At 29.0% G+C, this 16,931-nt stretch overlaps 1 protein-coding gene and 1 long non-coding RNA gene across 3 annotated transcripts; one reads left to right on the top strand and one right to left on the bottom strand.

The window, feature by feature from the left end:
* Positions 1-4,556: 4,556 nt before the first annotated feature.
* LOC130673272 (sodium/potassium/calcium exchanger 3) lies at positions 4,557-16,488 on the top strand. Of its 2 annotated transcripts, XM_057478240.1 has the most exons (9): positions 4,557-4,837; positions 4,894-5,035; positions 8,417-8,590; positions 10,033-10,220; positions 11,564-11,801; positions 13,086-13,220; positions 14,321-14,536; positions 14,869-14,970; positions 16,131-16,488. In XM_057478240.1, exons 2-9 carry the CDS (start codon positions 5,011-5,013, stop codon positions 16,472-16,474), a joined length of 1,422 nt encoding a protein of 473 aa, XP_057334223.1. In that variant the 5' UTR covers positions 4,557-4,837; positions 4,894-5,010; the 3' UTR covers positions 16,475-16,488. The 2 variants fall into 2 exon arrangements, with proteins under 2 accessions (XP_057334223.1, XP_057334224.1); XM_057478241.1 differs by having other exon boundaries at positions 4,557-5,035.
* Positions 5,698-8,524, bottom strand: LOC130673273 (uncharacterized). Its single transcript, XR_008990861.1, has 3 exons — positions 8,390-8,524; positions 6,082-6,215; positions 5,698-5,934 (listed from the first exon to the last, which is right to left on the bottom strand). It is a non-coding gene; the product is annotated as an uncharacterized LOC130673273 (long non-coding RNA).
* Positions 16,489-16,931: the final 443 nt, after the last annotated feature.

Genomic DNA, 16,931 nt, shown 5'->3' with positions numbered 1-16,931 from the left:
TCAAGCAAAGTAAGCCTCGATCGTTATAAAACTAAGGGAGAGTCGAGCAAAGCGAGCCACCCAAAAATTTGAATAATTTCAAATTTTATTTTTTTTTAAATTTACGAAAAATTTGTAACTCAGAATAATAATAAACTTTTTAAATTCAAATTTAGTATTTTAACAAGTCATGACACTAGTATTTTTTTTTACTTTCTTTGGGGATGATCCACTTTGCCCGTCCAGAAAAAAAATTTTTCATGGCAGCTGGAAATTTTGTTTGATTACTGCAAATAGAAAAAAAAAAAGAATCAGCGTTTTTTAATGCACGAAAATCGATTATTTCCTTGGCGTTCCCACCCTGTCCGCTCCTCCCCTATCGTAGTTTTCAGTATCAAATCACCTGACTCAACATTCTTTTCAAACATCATTTTTTTCTCTGAACAATTACCGGAACATATATTTGTACCCATCTATGCTTAGTTCATATTTATTTAAAATTTTTAAGTTATAAAAATTGCTATTACTATAGAACTAAATAATTTATCATTTCACTTTACGTCGACCAAACTTCGTTTAGCATAAAGGGAATTATTTATTTGGATATATATTTATAATATACCACAAAATGTGTAAAGCACGAACTTTATTTGCACTGTATTCAAATAATTAATGTCACAAAATTGCAGTTCATGTCACTTATATTCCCTAGGGTTGCATGTAAAATTTATATCAATTAATTGTAATGCAATATAAATAAGTATTATAAGTCATCTATATGTAAATAGTTTTGTTAATAATTTTTTGTTTTCAACAAAAATTTTTTGTGGCATCAACTGATAGATTTTGAAAATATTTGTCGGTTCAAAAACTTCATAAGCTTAAACAAATAGTAAAATTTCTTCATATTTATTAACCTGATAACGACAGAGCTGGGTGAATTTGTAGGCACACGTGTGGGATTAACGGAAACTAAGTAGGGGCTGGTACGTGTGAGTGGGTAAGAACCTTCAGCAAATTTTCGGTAGTAGTATTTGTGTGTAAATGTGTAAAAAGCTTTCTCATTTTATCGGTCTGACCAAGTTAAGCATGACTATCACTACAAACTAAAACGTTTTTGACAGCAACTTTGACCATCGTTTTTAGATAAAAAGTTTCTATAAAAATAAATTATTTTTAATTTATCGTGAGAACGGGTAGAAAATCGATTTTTGACCTTTATACTTCTTGCATACTTTTAAGTACTAGCATTCTTCCAAACAACTACACGGTAAGAAATATTTTGCGGATATCACTATGCCAGTATGGGCGTGAACGCCATACTGTATGGTATCGAAGATTTTTATAGGTTATAAAATTGTATGCATAGACGAATCAACCATTGCGGGAATAGTAACATTGGCGATAGTTGGCGTGGACGCCGCAATGTCAGTATGGCCGTCAGGCCCATACTGCGTTGCCGTATCCACAATGCTTATGGCCGATAAGCCTAGTCTAACGACATCTATATAGTTTTGGTGGTAATACGATAGTATTACATACATTGACACGCCAGAAATTATGGCGGGAAAAACTAGGTAGCATTGTACCCTCGGCATTGTAGTATGGGTCTCAGGGCCATGTTGTTTCGCCGTGCCTGCTATGCATACGTGTAAGCAATACAATAGCTCCAGCACTATACAGTATAGTAAATAACGCCAAACTTCTGAGACTCGTTACAATACTATCTTGGAATATTTCACATACTATTTTAGTATGTCTTGAGACCATACCATCATGGTGTTGAACGCCATACATTTTTTACCGTGTAGTCGGTGATTCCCAAAGATCAAAAATATCAAACCGAGACCATAGTTTTGGTCAGAATTCCCTTCCAAGAAATTCTTTAGATAATCGAGACTCGCTGGCTTATGCTTATTAAGAAAATTTATTTTTCTATACTTTTATGAGCTAATAATCTTCCAAACAACTTGTCTGTAATCCCCGAAGTTCGAAACTATTCAAACGAGGCCGCAGTTTTGGTCAAAATTTCCTTCTAAGAAATTCTATAGAAAATCGACTCACTGGCTTGTGTTAATAGAAAAAAATTTTCTTTCGACACTTCTCTGTGCGAGAATCCTTCCGATCAACTTATTTGATATCCCCAAAAACCAAACCCATTAAATCGACGCCCTAGTTTTTATCTGGGTCACCTCTCAAGAAAATCTTTAAGAAAACCATAGAACTAGAAAATTACCCCATTTTGTAATTAGTGGTACACTTACACTGCAACATATTAAAAATTTACTAATTCCCCTAATTACAACTCAGTGAGTATATGTATAAATATAAAACATATATTTCAGTAGTAATTCAGCATGGCTGCCACAAAATACATTAGAAGATCAGCAAAATTTTGAATTCTATTTGTACTCAATGATTATTTTTATGAGAATTATTTATAAGAATTTGTAAAAAAATATGAAGCATGAATTATTTATATAGAAGAAAAAAGATGCTGATTATCTGTAATTAATATCAATTCATCATCATGAACGGGAAGTATACAGCTTTGATAAAATTATCGGATAAAATAATGTGGAAAAGCGTTTGAATACACCGAGTGTAAAGTTTAATAAAACTATCGTTAAATAAAACTGCTACTAAACTCGATAAAAACTTTTAGTATGATTTCGGCTGAAAATACGTTTGTATCCGTTTAAATAAACCATTATCATGTCTGTTAATACCTCGGCTTACCAGTTTCAATCGAGTGTAACTTAATTTGTAAACTAAATAAATAATAAAAATTAAATTGACTGTTCTTTTATTGTTTTAATTTTCATTAATATGCAATTTACTTCAAACTCATTTACGATAAGTAAATTGGACTGCATGGAGTTTTTTTTCGATTTTTATAATCATCGAACTCTTAAAATTCTTTTGAAACCTGGTAAAAATAATATGCCAAAAAATGAAAATGCTATAAAGGTACAGACTTAATAAATAAAATAAAGTTAGAAGTTCAAATGCACAACTCACTTGCTCATTCAAAAAGTGATTAACTTACACTGTAAAAAACGAGAGTGAATTCGGAGTAATAACGGATTTTATTTAAATCCGAATTCACTTTGACACTCGGAGTTGGAGTCAAAAAAAATCAGTCCGAATATGCCGTAAATTGGGAGTTTGTCTTTTTAGCGGAGTGATTTCGCAGTAATGTGGATTTTATTCAAATCCGCATTCACTGATTCGGAGTTTTAATATTAAAATAAACTCCCCGGAGTAAATTTCATTCCGAGGGGATTAAATAAATAAACAGTCATCCGCTACGCATTCACTCCGGATTTAATCCGCGTTCACTCCGAAAATTTTTTACAGTGTATGGCTCTCCTATATATAAAAAGGTATTTAAAAAAAATAATAACAATGACAAAAATAAAAATGGAAGCTAAATTTTTTCACGAATTGCCAGCTGGTTTTAAGTTTTTATTGCTTACAATCAAACTAAAAGAATTTAGAAAGTGATTTTCAAAAGGGTTCTCTCTAAGAATCAAAGTGTAATAAAAAATAAAATAGATCAATCTGTTGTCTATTTTTTAAATTGTTGTGTTTATCAACATCTGTACATACTGACGGACATTACAGGTTTTTTTAACATTTATTATTTTTAAAAAAAGCCATTCAAAATTTTGTTCATTTCCCTCTAAAAATGAATTAGTGAAATTTACTGCGAATCAGTGGATAGTCACTATTTCTACAACTATAAGTATACCACTAATTCAACCAGTATACTTATATCTGGTTTCCAGTGAATATTCACTAATTCGTTTTTAGAGTTTATTTATCAGTAAATTATCTATCAAATGATGACGAATTTCGTTCTAATTGAGAATATTTGAGTGTGTAAATATAATTTTTAAGTGAGCGAATCAGCAAAGCCCGAGTAAGCCGTAGCAGAACACATCTCATTGCTTCGTGATTTAGTAGCGAAATATATGGGGCATTCCACGCCAAATCGGACAGTTTTTCAACTTTGCATTTTTTATTTCCTCTATTTTCTGACATTCTCTTGTACCTATCAAACCCTTTTGGTCAAGATTGAGATTCTTTTAATCATCGGTTCGAAAGATGTCAAATTACAAAAAACAGTTTTTACGGTTTTTTGCTCATAACTTCCAAAATAATGGTCCAAATTCAGAGTTTTCTTCAAAATTTGAAGTCTTTTGAACAGATGATCAAAAGAATCTCAAACTTGGCCAAAAAGGGTATGATAGGTACAAGAAAATGTCAGAAAATAGAGGACATCAAAAATGCAAAGTTCAAAAACTGTCCAATTTGGCGTGGAATGCCTCATGTACAGAGTATTAATAATTAATAAAATAATATATAGTATTTACTGTCACAAATATTTAAAAAAATAGTAATATGAATACAAGTAAAATATATAGTGTGAGTATTGGTGTTGGTTGAATTTATATTAGAGCTAAATATCACATCAGTATATAACGTAGTAAATTATAAGGTAAATTGTCAAAGTGGAATGGTCAAAGTTAACTGGGTTCGACTGAGTGCACTAGATCAAGTACTATCTCTAGGTCTATCCAGTGCACTCGGTAGCTTTACGAATCGTCTCTCAGTGATCGTTACACACTCGCCGCTTCGTTGTCTTGACGACTCATCTCGCAAACGTCAAAAAAATCAATTCAAAAAAATTTAAACAAAACAAAAAATAAAAAAAATATTCTTTGAATCGTAAAAAAAAAGATTTTTTTTTCTAAAGGTCATTTTAATTACTCGGATCGTGGATTAAATCCATTGTGGAGTATTGCCAAAAACATAAAAATAAAAAATATATAAAATAGAGGCAGAGGCAGAGGTAGTATTAGATACAAAAAGCGAGATAATAGTGTAAAAAAAAATATTTTTTTCAAGCGATCGAAACGCTCAACTGCTAAACCACTCAAAGGGAGGGGCATGCAATTTAACAAACGATGTCGGACTTCGGAGTAGTTGTTAATGTAGTATGTGTGTGACAACGAGATTGACAACATGGATACGTCTGACCTAGGAGGAGGTTCGTGTTTTTATAAATTCCATCTTTTTCTACGTTTAAGGAATACAATATCTACTACACTTTAAAGTCACCGTAAAACTAAATTTTTATTTACAACCTTAACTTTAATGCCCTAAGATTTTTCAAAATTTCTTTCACTACTAAAAAAATTATTTTTTAAAATTAATCTCCAGTTCATTTTTCAAATTTTTTTTTCGGAAGCTTAAAAAATTTTTTTCAAATCTAATTTCTAATTTTGATCCATAAAATTTATTTCAAAGAGTAGAGATTTTGAAAAAAATTGTTTTACAAAATTTAAAAAAAAAAAAAAATTCTAGTCCCGTAGTAATTATTTAATTTATCCTGTACAAAGTTTATTCCGTGACCGTGTCGGTTAATCTGTAATGAGAGAAACGGATTACAATTAATTGAGGGCACAAAGTCGGCATGAGTGTCAAAGGAAACGATTGAAGCTTGCACATGATGAATTGAGTGTGATTAAAATTTACTGTAATAGATTGTTAAAATTTATTAACATTATTAATAAGTGCAAAGCACACAATATGGGTTATTACTCAATTACATAAAACATTATTATTGTAGATATTTAGAAAAATATAAGATATAAATGTTATTATTATTATAAAAATATTTACATATATATTTTTAAAACATATGCTGGTCTTTGGATCAAGCAAGACGTCGTGGTCGGTCTAACCAAGTTGTTGAGTCGTGTTATACCCAGTTTATACGACGTACATTAGACATGAATGGCATCTACTCTGCTCAGTTGAATGAGAGCAATTTAACTTCTTTAGGTTGCTTAATCGGTAGGAAGTCACATCAGTCGCCACATAGGTATAGAAACTTTGCACTCACCACCTTCACATTAACAATTCAAGTTGTCTGTCTATAAATGTCTAGAAAAAAAATAATAAATATAAATACAAATAAAATAATTGTCATTACGGATAATTTTCGTTGGTATTAATCTGCATATATTTTAAAATTTAAAGGAAAAAAAATGATATATTATAAACAATCTCTCTTTGTTAATTATTTTTTACCTTTACTCTCTTGAGCTTAAGGATTTTCTGGGTCACCGCGAACTCGGTGGAAGATTATTAGCACGCTTTGCGCCTCCAGGCCATGCGTCAACCTATTAAGAATTTAATAGTGTCCTCTCTCTTCCCTTAACGTACTTTAAATAGAATAAAAATCATATTAAACTTGATCAAGCTTAAAAAAAAATTTTTTTTTTTTTCAAATTATTTTATCAGTTGATTTTTTCATTTTATTAAATTACGCTAATAGTATTACGTAGATTTTTTTGACTCAAGTTATGAAAAATTGAGTTTTGATTATTTTGGGAATTTGAAGATCAAGTTTTGGGAATAACGTAACTTTAGTTGATAAATATGTAAAGATGTGTTGTATGTTTGGCAGTATTACGTAAAACGTAACATTCCACGACTTCCGTTTATGGGAGTGGAACATCCGCGAGCACAAAATTGAATAGACGACAATAATAATTATCTGACACTGGTAAACTAGCGAGTGTCTCCCGATTGACCCGATTTTGTATCATCTTTTACGAATGCGGTTTATTATTTCATTTGCACAAATATTAGGGATTGAAAATTCATTTTTAAAAATTTCCGATCTGTAAATTCGATTTTTGATTCAAAGTGACGATAATTTTCAAAAATTGATTTCGCCAAATGGTGGAAAATTAATTTTTTTAAGGCCATCGAAAATATGATAATTATTTTATGGGGTAAGAAAAGTAGAGGGCAAAATGACCCTTATTTGAGCTTATAATGAAGAAATGAAAATATACGCAGTATAGAGGTTCAAATAAAGTTCTAGAAAACGTTTATTTGCAGCCGAAATTTGAGGTTAAAATTAAGATTGAATTTTGCGGTCGGATACTTCCTAGAAAAATTTTAATAGTGTCCCGGGTCAAAATATCTAGCCTCATCGAACCCAAGTAAGCCTCAATCCGACCTCACTGAGTAAGGAAAGCATTTCGGGACTCAAATGATGTTCAAAAAGCCTCAATAAGCCTCAAATGATTCTCAAAGATCCTCAAGAAGCCTCGATGAGCCTCAAATGAACCTACTACTCGACTATGTAATTTAAATTCAATTAGTATTATTTGAGACTCTTTGATCACCATTTGAAACTCATTGATGCTTTTTGAACATCATTTAAGGTTCAAAATGCTTTTTTTTCTCAGTGAGGCTGGATTGAGGCTTACTTGGGTTCGATGAGGCTAGATTGAGGCTAGACATTTTGGCTCGGGGTATTTTTTGACTAGTTCGAATTCATGTTATCCCCAAAAAACTAGTCGGTATCAAAAGCCCGTCATAAAAAAATCAAAATGAGTCATTCTCAAAAACTTTCGGAATTGTTTTAGTTTTAAAAACTTTTGGAAAGAGTGTTAGGTGTCCAAATTTTCCCACGGTGACCATATTTTCCCTTAATACAGCTTTGTCCCTTTCTATGCATGTATTTCTATATCGAAAATCGTCGAGCTGTTAATGTCTTCTATCATTTTTACAAATTAAAATTTCGAGATCAATTATTTTTGTAAAATTTAATCTTTTTTTCAAAAACTCAAGAAGTAAAATTTTGGTATAACTTCTAAGTTATAAATTTTGTCCACAAAAAATCTGTGGTTATTATGAATTTCATAATAATTTTTTATTAAAAAATCTGTTCATGGGAAAAATTATCACGAAGACACATTTTGGGCTACTCCAAATTTTTTATAAACCACTTGTATAGTTTTTAATGTTTTCAAAATTTTCTATCTCACATCCATATCTAAAGTACCAGAATTGAAAAAAAGGCATTCAAACTTTTTTTCCGCGGGCCAATTTCGTCCAAGATCAGGAATTTTTTTTGACAGCTGGATAATATTGATTTCAAATATTTATTTTTACTAAAACCAAACTAGAAATAGTAAAAAATGATTGCATCAAATTAATTAGGAACTAATTTTGGCCCTTTTCCATTTAATTAATTAATATTTCTCATTAAAATAGCAGCTTAATAATTAGCATGATAAAATAAAAAAACGAATTTGAATATTAATGAAATTAATATTAAACATAATATTATATTTAGTTTATAGTATGTATATCTAGTGAATATTTATGGCCTCATTGACCTGAGTGTTATCCCTATTAACGCGGAAAACGTGATGATATTAATTGTATCGGATTTTTGTTTCACGGTACGTTGGATCAAAATGAGAAAGTGTGAAATGTTTGCGAATCTGTTGGTCATACATATTTTGATGTACATATACACACACATGGATACATATATATATATTGAGGATAGTTTGTTATTTATATGTAAACATACATTTATATATTTATCCAAATACTCTAGGGGTTAATTGTACACCACCGGCAATTGAGGACTTTCCACATGACCTGTTTGATGAGAAACAACGACAAGAAGGGGCTGTGGTTGTTCACGTCATCGTGTCTCTTTACTTGTTCATCGCTTTAGCGGTAGTATGCGATAAATTCTTTGTACCTGCAGTAGAAAAAATATGTCATGGTAAGATAATTTTATTATTTTTAATTAAATACTTCTCTAGATCTTAACGTTTTAAATTTTTATCTCTCAAGACAAGAAATAAATCCTTTTGTTCCTTATAATTCATTACTACACGAATTACTTTTTTTTAAAATAAAAATTAAACTTTTTTTTTAAGAATAGGATTTAAATATTTTTTGTGATTTTAATTAATTGTCTGTAGTTTATTTTTTATTATGTGATTTATGAATATGTCCTTTGACAGCAGTAATTAGTGAATTTTTTAAATTCAATTAATAAAATTTCTTTTTTTTTACAAAAATAAATATGAGATAATCCAGAAAAATAAATAAGAGGACGAAGACTCAACATTTTAAAACAATAATTATTTTTTTTGTGTAAAATGTCGAGGATATCAAAGACAAAGAGAAGCTTTGATGTATGAATAATTTAAAAAAGCGATTGCTTAAAGGAAATGTGGGCATTAAAAAAACAGTAACTTAAAAAATTTCAAGATTAAATTATACTATACAATTTAATTTAATTGCTTGTCAACAACTAACTGCTTGTATTAAATTTATGTAACCATTTAAAGTGATTTTATTTATAGAACACATTGTCTTAATAAATTTTCGACTTTACTAAATTTTTTGTTCGATAATTTAAGTGTTTAATTCAAAATAATTTTATTAATTGAAGAAGACTGAGTTTAATTTTTTTTTTGTAAATAAATTTTCATTTTCTGCAGTTAATAGAAAAATTTTTACTGAGTTACTACTCAAGTAAACATAATTTTTTTTCAAACGTAGAAGTATAAGGGCGAGTTAGTAGACAATTATCAATTTTCGGATTTTTTTTCACTAAATCAATTACAAAAATAAGGAAAACTAAAAATATGCACATGTAGAAAATCAAAAAGGCTGTTGCTGCATTTTTTTGAAATATTTTTTTTTATGTATTGTTCCAAAAAAAATCAAAAAATTATTAGACGTCGGCTAACTTTAGTACCATATTTTTTTTAGAGATGGTCTCTTTTGCCCACACGGGGAAAAATATTTTTCCCAATGGCAATTCGAAATTTGGTTTAATTCCTCAATTGGAAGTCAAAAAAAAAATACTTATCCCATTCACATCTAAAAAAATGATACTGAAGTTAACCGACGTCTAATAATTTTTGGATTTTTTTTTAAACAATAAATTATTAAAAAAAAAATTTTTGAAAAAATTCCACCTATAGTTTATTAAATTGTCTACATGTGCATATTTTTATATTTATTTTTTTTTTAAATTAAGTCGTTGAAACAAAAATTCGAAAATTTTTAACTGCCTGCTAACTTCAGGATCATGCATAAAAATCCATTATTTCCTTACCAGTCTTGTTTTTCTCCCTTCCCCTTCATGTATAAAGAAATTTAAACGTAATAACTAAAAATAAAATATTAAATAAAAAACTACTTTGTCAGCATTATCAATGTCAAAAGACGTAGCTGGTGCGACATTTATGGCAGCTGCAACATCCGCACCAGAATTATTTGTCAACGCAATTGGGACTTTTATTACCGAAGGTGATATCGGTGTAGGAACGATAGTAGGATCAGCAGTCTTTAATATCCTTGCAGTCCCCGCTTGTTGCGGTATCGGCGCGGGAATGGTGAATTTATTTTTTTTATTTTTTTTCTTTACTCTTATTCTTCCTCTATACTTAATTTCTTTTAAATACCGCGAGACATAAATATATCAACTTTCTCTAAAGAATGTAATTTATTTATCTATTGAATTTTTTTTGTTTTACGTTCTATTGTAATTGTTACTATTTATTACATATTCTGCAGATATATATCTACAATATATATATATTTTTTTTATACATTCTAGTAGTTGTATTTATCTCATTAATTTACTCACACTTGAATACTCAACACCTCTTACTGAGTATTTACACCAGCCTCAATTGTTGTTATATCACGAAAATACTCGACAATCGTTAATGGTGACGGGGTTTAAATGCGCGGTTTAATTCACTGCTCTACCGTACATTTTTAAATATAACTAATATACTATTATATATGCGCTTTAATTTTTTAGCTCAACATTAAATACTTTAGAAACTTAATTACTTAATTATTGTACATTTAAAATCCTGCGGCTGAATGAAAATAAAAAATACATACATGTGTGATAAATTAACTCCATGTGTTGATAATTGCTATGCCGTGATAATTAACATCGTACACTTTAATTTAATCAACAATTTACTACATTATAAATCTCTGTAATATTTTCATTAGCGACAGCTAATTATTTTATAAATTTTAGTACTTAATTAGGGCGAAAATTTTTTCAAATTTTTCGGCGGGAAATTTTGTGCATTTAAAAAATTGAATGAAATTAATTGAGATAGAAATCTCTAGTTGATTAATGATTAGATGGAATACCGCGAGATTAAACATTTTTAAATTTTTTTTTAATTAGAAGCCTGTATTAGAAAAATTTTTTGTGACTTCTCTGTAATATTTTATTAATTTTCAAATTGGAAAAATTTTTACATCAATATTTTTTAAAAATAAGAAAAAACTCAAAAAAATTTTGATTTTATAAAATCGACGATTTCAAAATTCGGGATTTAATAAAAAAAAGTGGCGGGTAATTAAAAAAATCCATTTAAGCTTTCAAATTCTCGTTATGAAATAAAAAGATGAATTCTGACCAGAGTAAAAATTTACAATTTTTTTTGTAACTTTAAAAGCTTCCTCGCGTATAAAAATTTCTCAACTATTTTCTTACAATACTTGATAATTAATTTAAAAATAAAAAAATTTTAAAAAATATTCATTAAAACTTGGAAAGAAAATAAATTTCTAAAGAACGGCATAAACTTTTTTTTAATAAATAAGATTTAAAAATAAAACTTACTGTGCTAATTAATAAATAAGCGTAACAAAAATGAAAAAGAGTAAACGTAACGTAAGTAAAATAAATAAAAATTGTAATTAGGTGGTTCCGTTGGATTGGTGGCCTGTAAGCCGAGATTGCTTAGCTTACGGCGTAACAGTTGCTATCTTAATCTGCATTATTCACGATGAGAGAGTAGAATGGTACGAGGCACTGACCCTTGTCCTTCTATACATCGTATACATTGCAGTAATGTACTGGGACAAATCATTTCAACGTTGTACACGTTTTCGTACCAAGAAAAGCGTTTCACCCTCCGAAGAAGTACATAATGGCCCAGGTAAATCTATTCACTACTTTATATTAAATCATATATATAAATATTCAATAATTATTAATCAGTTTCGCTTGAAGTATGGAAATTATTTCTCGTCATTAATTCCAAAAGGACTTAGATTTTTAAACGCCCTTTTAATTTTAAGGAGTTTCGGAAAATCAAAAGGGCGTACGATTTTTTTTTCATTGCTGATTGTTTGGTTGACTTATTTAATATTAAAAAAAATTTTTTGAAAGCCAAGAGGGCACATAACTCAAATTATATGCCCCTTTGGCTTTTAAAATTTTTTTTTCAATTTTTAGCTCTAAAATAAGTCAACCAAACAATCGGCAATGAAAAAAAAATCATACACCCTTTTGACTGCACTGTAAAAAATTGGGAGTGAATTCGGAGTGATAACGGACTTCATTTAAATCCGAATTTACTCCGTTGCCCAGAGTTATGGAGTTTAAAAAAAATTACTCCGCATACGGAGTAAATAAGGAGTTTGTCTTTTCAGCGGATTAATTTCGGAGTACTCTGAATTTTATTTAAATCCGTATTCACTTCCCTTCGGAGTACTCCACTAATTTTTTACACGGTAGAAATCTCCCTAAAGCCAAGAGGGCTTATGAAAATATGTCCTTTTGGAATTAGTAATACGATTTTTTATATAGGGCAGAAGTACCATTTATGGCCACTGCTTCACTATTGGACACTTACTGCTTTATTTTAATTAATGAAAAAATATAAAAAGAAACTTGCAGTGTAATAGTGTGATAAAAGTATCTTTGAATACATTAAAAAATTAAATTGCCATTGCGCATTTTACAAATGATTTTATTCAAATTTTTGGTGTCCAAAACTGGCCCAAAATGGCACCTCTATCCTATTTTTAGTTTACAAAAAAAAATTGTTAAAAGTTTATCCACGGTTTTGGATAATTGATCTCTCGTGACCTGGTCACGAGAGCTATCGATCGGCCTTTGGAACACTCTGCTGACTTTTCCTATTGTATATAACACCGTTGAATAATGCAGAGCTGCATGTTGCGCATGAAAACACAAGAAAAAAAATTTAACATCAACCCAAAAGATATTTTTCATCTTTATTATTTACATTTACATCTTATTTTATTTTATTTTTATACTCTATTCATTTTTATTATTTTTTGTCACTCGATTTTTAAATGAATATTTACTCATGATCATAATTCCTCACAATTACTTGCCAGCTTTTTTAAATAAATTCAAAAAATCTTTATTAATATTTTTGTTTTTTTTTATTTTTTAATTATTTCTACCACAGGAGACGCCGGCGAAATTCACTTATCGAGATCTGATAAATTGCAATCGTCCGGTGAGAGAGTTGAGCAAATTGCGACAATCGACGTGCCACTGCAGAACGGAGGAACGAAAAGTCAAGAGGAAAATCACGAGGCTGGTAAGATTTTTTTTCATTGGCTTTAAAACTTTTTTTTATTGGAAATATTTAATCATAAGACGGAATACGTGAATAAGTATTTGTATAAGATTGTACCAAAGATTGTAATTTTAAAATTCAATGATCCTTGAATTAATTTAACAATTATCGATTTTAAATGGGTAATGAAAATTTAATCAAATTTTTACGTTCAACTCACAAAATTATTTAATTGCGCTGTACTCGATGATTGCTTTGAATTTTTTACTGAAACTTAATTCAAAAACTCTTTTCCCATCTCAAAGAAAAGTGGGGAAAATGGCCCAGTAAAATTTTTTTTTAAATCATTTTTAATTTTCAAAATTATCACTAGACATTTTGAGTTTTGTAACTTATTTTAGATTTTTTTTTTTAATTTACTCTTAAAATTTATCATAAGTTATATTTATTAATTAAATATAAAAACATATAAAAAATAAAAAAATAAATATAAAAACATAGAAAAATATATGTCTCATATATGCAGATTGGCCCGGATATATATTTTTTTCGTATAAGTAGTCGCGTTACGTCAAATTTTATAGAAAATACAAAAAAAGAAATTTTTGAGAATTTTCTCTTTTGAATTTAAATTAAAAAAAAAAAAAAAAAAAAATTAGAGTAATTGAAACTCTGAAATTTTTTTGAAAAGTAAAAAAATTCGCGTACTGATATTTAATTCTTTATAAAAATTTAAACTTAAGTTTATTGCGGATATGACACTTGTGAAGTATAAAAAGCGCGCCATCAAACAAAAGATTAAAATAAATAAAAATAAAACTAAATAGAGCTTTGAAACGATTTACTTTGTTATTCAAATAAAAAAGTAAAATTGAATTTTAAATTTAATTGACGTCAGTAAATCTATCCGTGCGTTCGTTCACACATACGTTTGTGCTAACAATAGAATTGTAAATACACACTTTATTGATTTAATTTATTTTGTATAAACTTTTTAATACTTTAAAACAGAGCATTATTTAAAATCACTTAATATCAACTGCAATTTTATTTTAATCATCAGTGTACTTTTAGCCATCAACTATTTCAGTTTTTTTTTTTTTTTAAATTGTTTTTTACAGAATATGAGTATGAGTTATTAGTGTGGCCAGCGAGAGGTGGGTGGATACGTAAAACAGCGTGGGTACTTACTTGGCCAATTCATTTGATTTTTATGTGTACGATACCAGATTGTGAGAAACCTAGATTTAAAAAATGGTTCCCAGTAACATTTATCATGTGTATTGTATGGATTGGATCTCTTAGTTATGTCGTAGCTTGGATGATAACAATTATCGGTACGTATTTCTATCATTTTTTAAATTTTTTATTTCAGTAACAGCCAAAATATCTATTGTTTTCCGGGACAAGTATGGCTACTAGGAAAAAAATCTTAATTATAATGATAATCAATTTTTTAAATGCCCCGTTTTGCCCCAGATACCTCTTCCATACTTGAGCAAAAAAAAATTTTAAGGTCTCCCATTCTACTCTAACTCTAAATGCTCTAAAATTTATAGTTGACTCAAAATACCCAAAAAATTTTCGGTGAAATTTTTTTTTTATCAAATTTTCTGCAGGCCCCATTTAATTAAAATAATTAAATATAAAAAAAATAATTTTTTCTTAGGTGATACACTAAAAATACCAGACTCTGTAATGGGTATAACATTTTTGGCAGCGGGAACAAGTGTCCCAGAAGCTGTATCAAGTGTTATTGTGGCTAAACAAGGTAAATAAATATTTATAAGATAAAAATATTAGGGGTGTGCGAAGTCTGAGCTTACGCACTATTTGATTCGAACTTCAAGACAAATAATTCGAATTTTCGAATTTTTCTGAAATATTTGAATCATTCGTAAACCTTCGAATAATTCGGAAAATTAAAAGTACAGTTGAAAATTTTGTGTTCTTGTGGATGAAAATTAAATGGTTAAATATTTAGTGTCAATTATTTGACACCATCAAGTGTAAATTTAACTATCCCGAGTCAAAAAACAAATTCTAGTTTAGTCCTCAAAAGCGTCAATTCCTTTGATGTTTTATTTGCCGCCCAGAAAGTAACTCTACTTAGTACTCAAAATCCTCAATGAAAACTATGAGGTCTAAATGCGAATAATTTATCCATTTTAAATTATAACCAAGATCTCAAAACCCTCAACGAATGAAAAGTTATACTTCGGACTTTTGAAAATTTTAGATAGAAAAGAGAGGGGAGAGAATACGTCGAATGAGACTTTTGAGGTTCAAATGTGGATAAAATTATTCCTGCGTGTTTTTAATATTTTGAGGCACTAATCCAGATTATGTTCTTCCAGTTTAGTCCTCAAAGTGATAAAATTGGTCGTAACTACTACTTTGAGGACTAAACTAGGATCACTTTCTGTAGTCAATCTTGAAATTCTAAATTGATCCTCAAAAACCTCATTGAGAATTTTGAGACTTAAATCCGAATTTTTTTTTTTTTGACTCGGGTAAAGTTGAATGTGTTATCTGATCTCAACAAGTTTCAAACCTGGATTATTTTTTGACACAAGTATCATGTGTTAAATTGACACTAAAAATTGAGTGGACCGTTTGGGACATGTGATTTTTGTTTAATTTAACACTAATTTTTGAACTGTAATTCCAAAATTTTCTTTCAAATGACTGAAACTTTAAATATTTGTTCCAATAATTCAAATTTTTGTCAGAGGTAAGTAGAGCTCATACTCGAAACGACGAAAAATTATCTTTGGTTACTTTAGAAAACTTCAAAAAGTTACAAATTATTCGAAAATTTTTGAATAATTCGATTCGATTCAAACAAAATTCGCACACCCCCAAAATTATTGAACGACAAGATCACAATTGAACGTGAATCGAAGTAACAAATGATGATTAATGCACTAGGTCATGGCTCGATGGGCATCAGTAATTCGATTGGCTCGAATACATTTGACATACTGCTTTGTCTAGGTCTACCATGGCTTATAAAATCATCTTTCTCACCAACCCAACCTGGACGTCACTATATCAGTATAAATTCAGGTGGTTTAGAATACAGCGCAATATCACTTTTATCAACTTTGATGCTACTTTACATAGCATTTGCTTCGAATAAATTTCAACTTGATTTAAAAGTCGGGCGTGCTTGTCTATGTATGTACGCAGTATTTCTTATTCTTGCCTCGCTTATCGAGCTCAATGTATTCTTCAGGGTAAATTTACCCACTTGTCAAAGGACGGTTAAGTGATAAAAAAAAAATAATGATAATAATAATATTAATAATAATAAATAAAATAAAAAAAAACACAAAACAAAAAATATATATATTGATATAATATAATGCTTGTAAAATTCATTAAAGTAATTACTAAATTTTACAATAATTGTAAAACGTCTCATACATTATTTCAAATTTATTAAACATTTTTTTTTTTTTATTTTGCTACTGACAAGATAAGTAAAATTTTACAATTAAAATTAATATTTACTTCAATTTTTTTTAAAGTGGCATCAAAAATTTATATCAGTTTTTTTTACTTTATCTGTTTTTTTTATTGGTATATATAACACGGACTGTCACTTTATACATAAATTTTTTTTCATACTGTGAAATTTTTTTAGTTCATTAAAATAAAAAAATCCATTGCTTTAATTTGAATTTCAAAGTTGCATGGAAATTTTCTGTTTGATATTTAAAAAGCAGA

This window comes from Microplitis mediator, chromosome 8 (assembly GCF_029852145.1).
Source record: "Microplitis mediator isolate UGA2020A chromosome 8, iyMicMedi2.1, whole genome shotgun sequence".
In the NCBI taxonomy this organism is placed as follows: Eukaryota; Metazoa; Arthropoda; class Insecta; order Hymenoptera; family Braconidae; genus Microplitis; species Microplitis mediator.
This window is presented reverse-complemented; position numbering and strand designations above follow the sequence as displayed.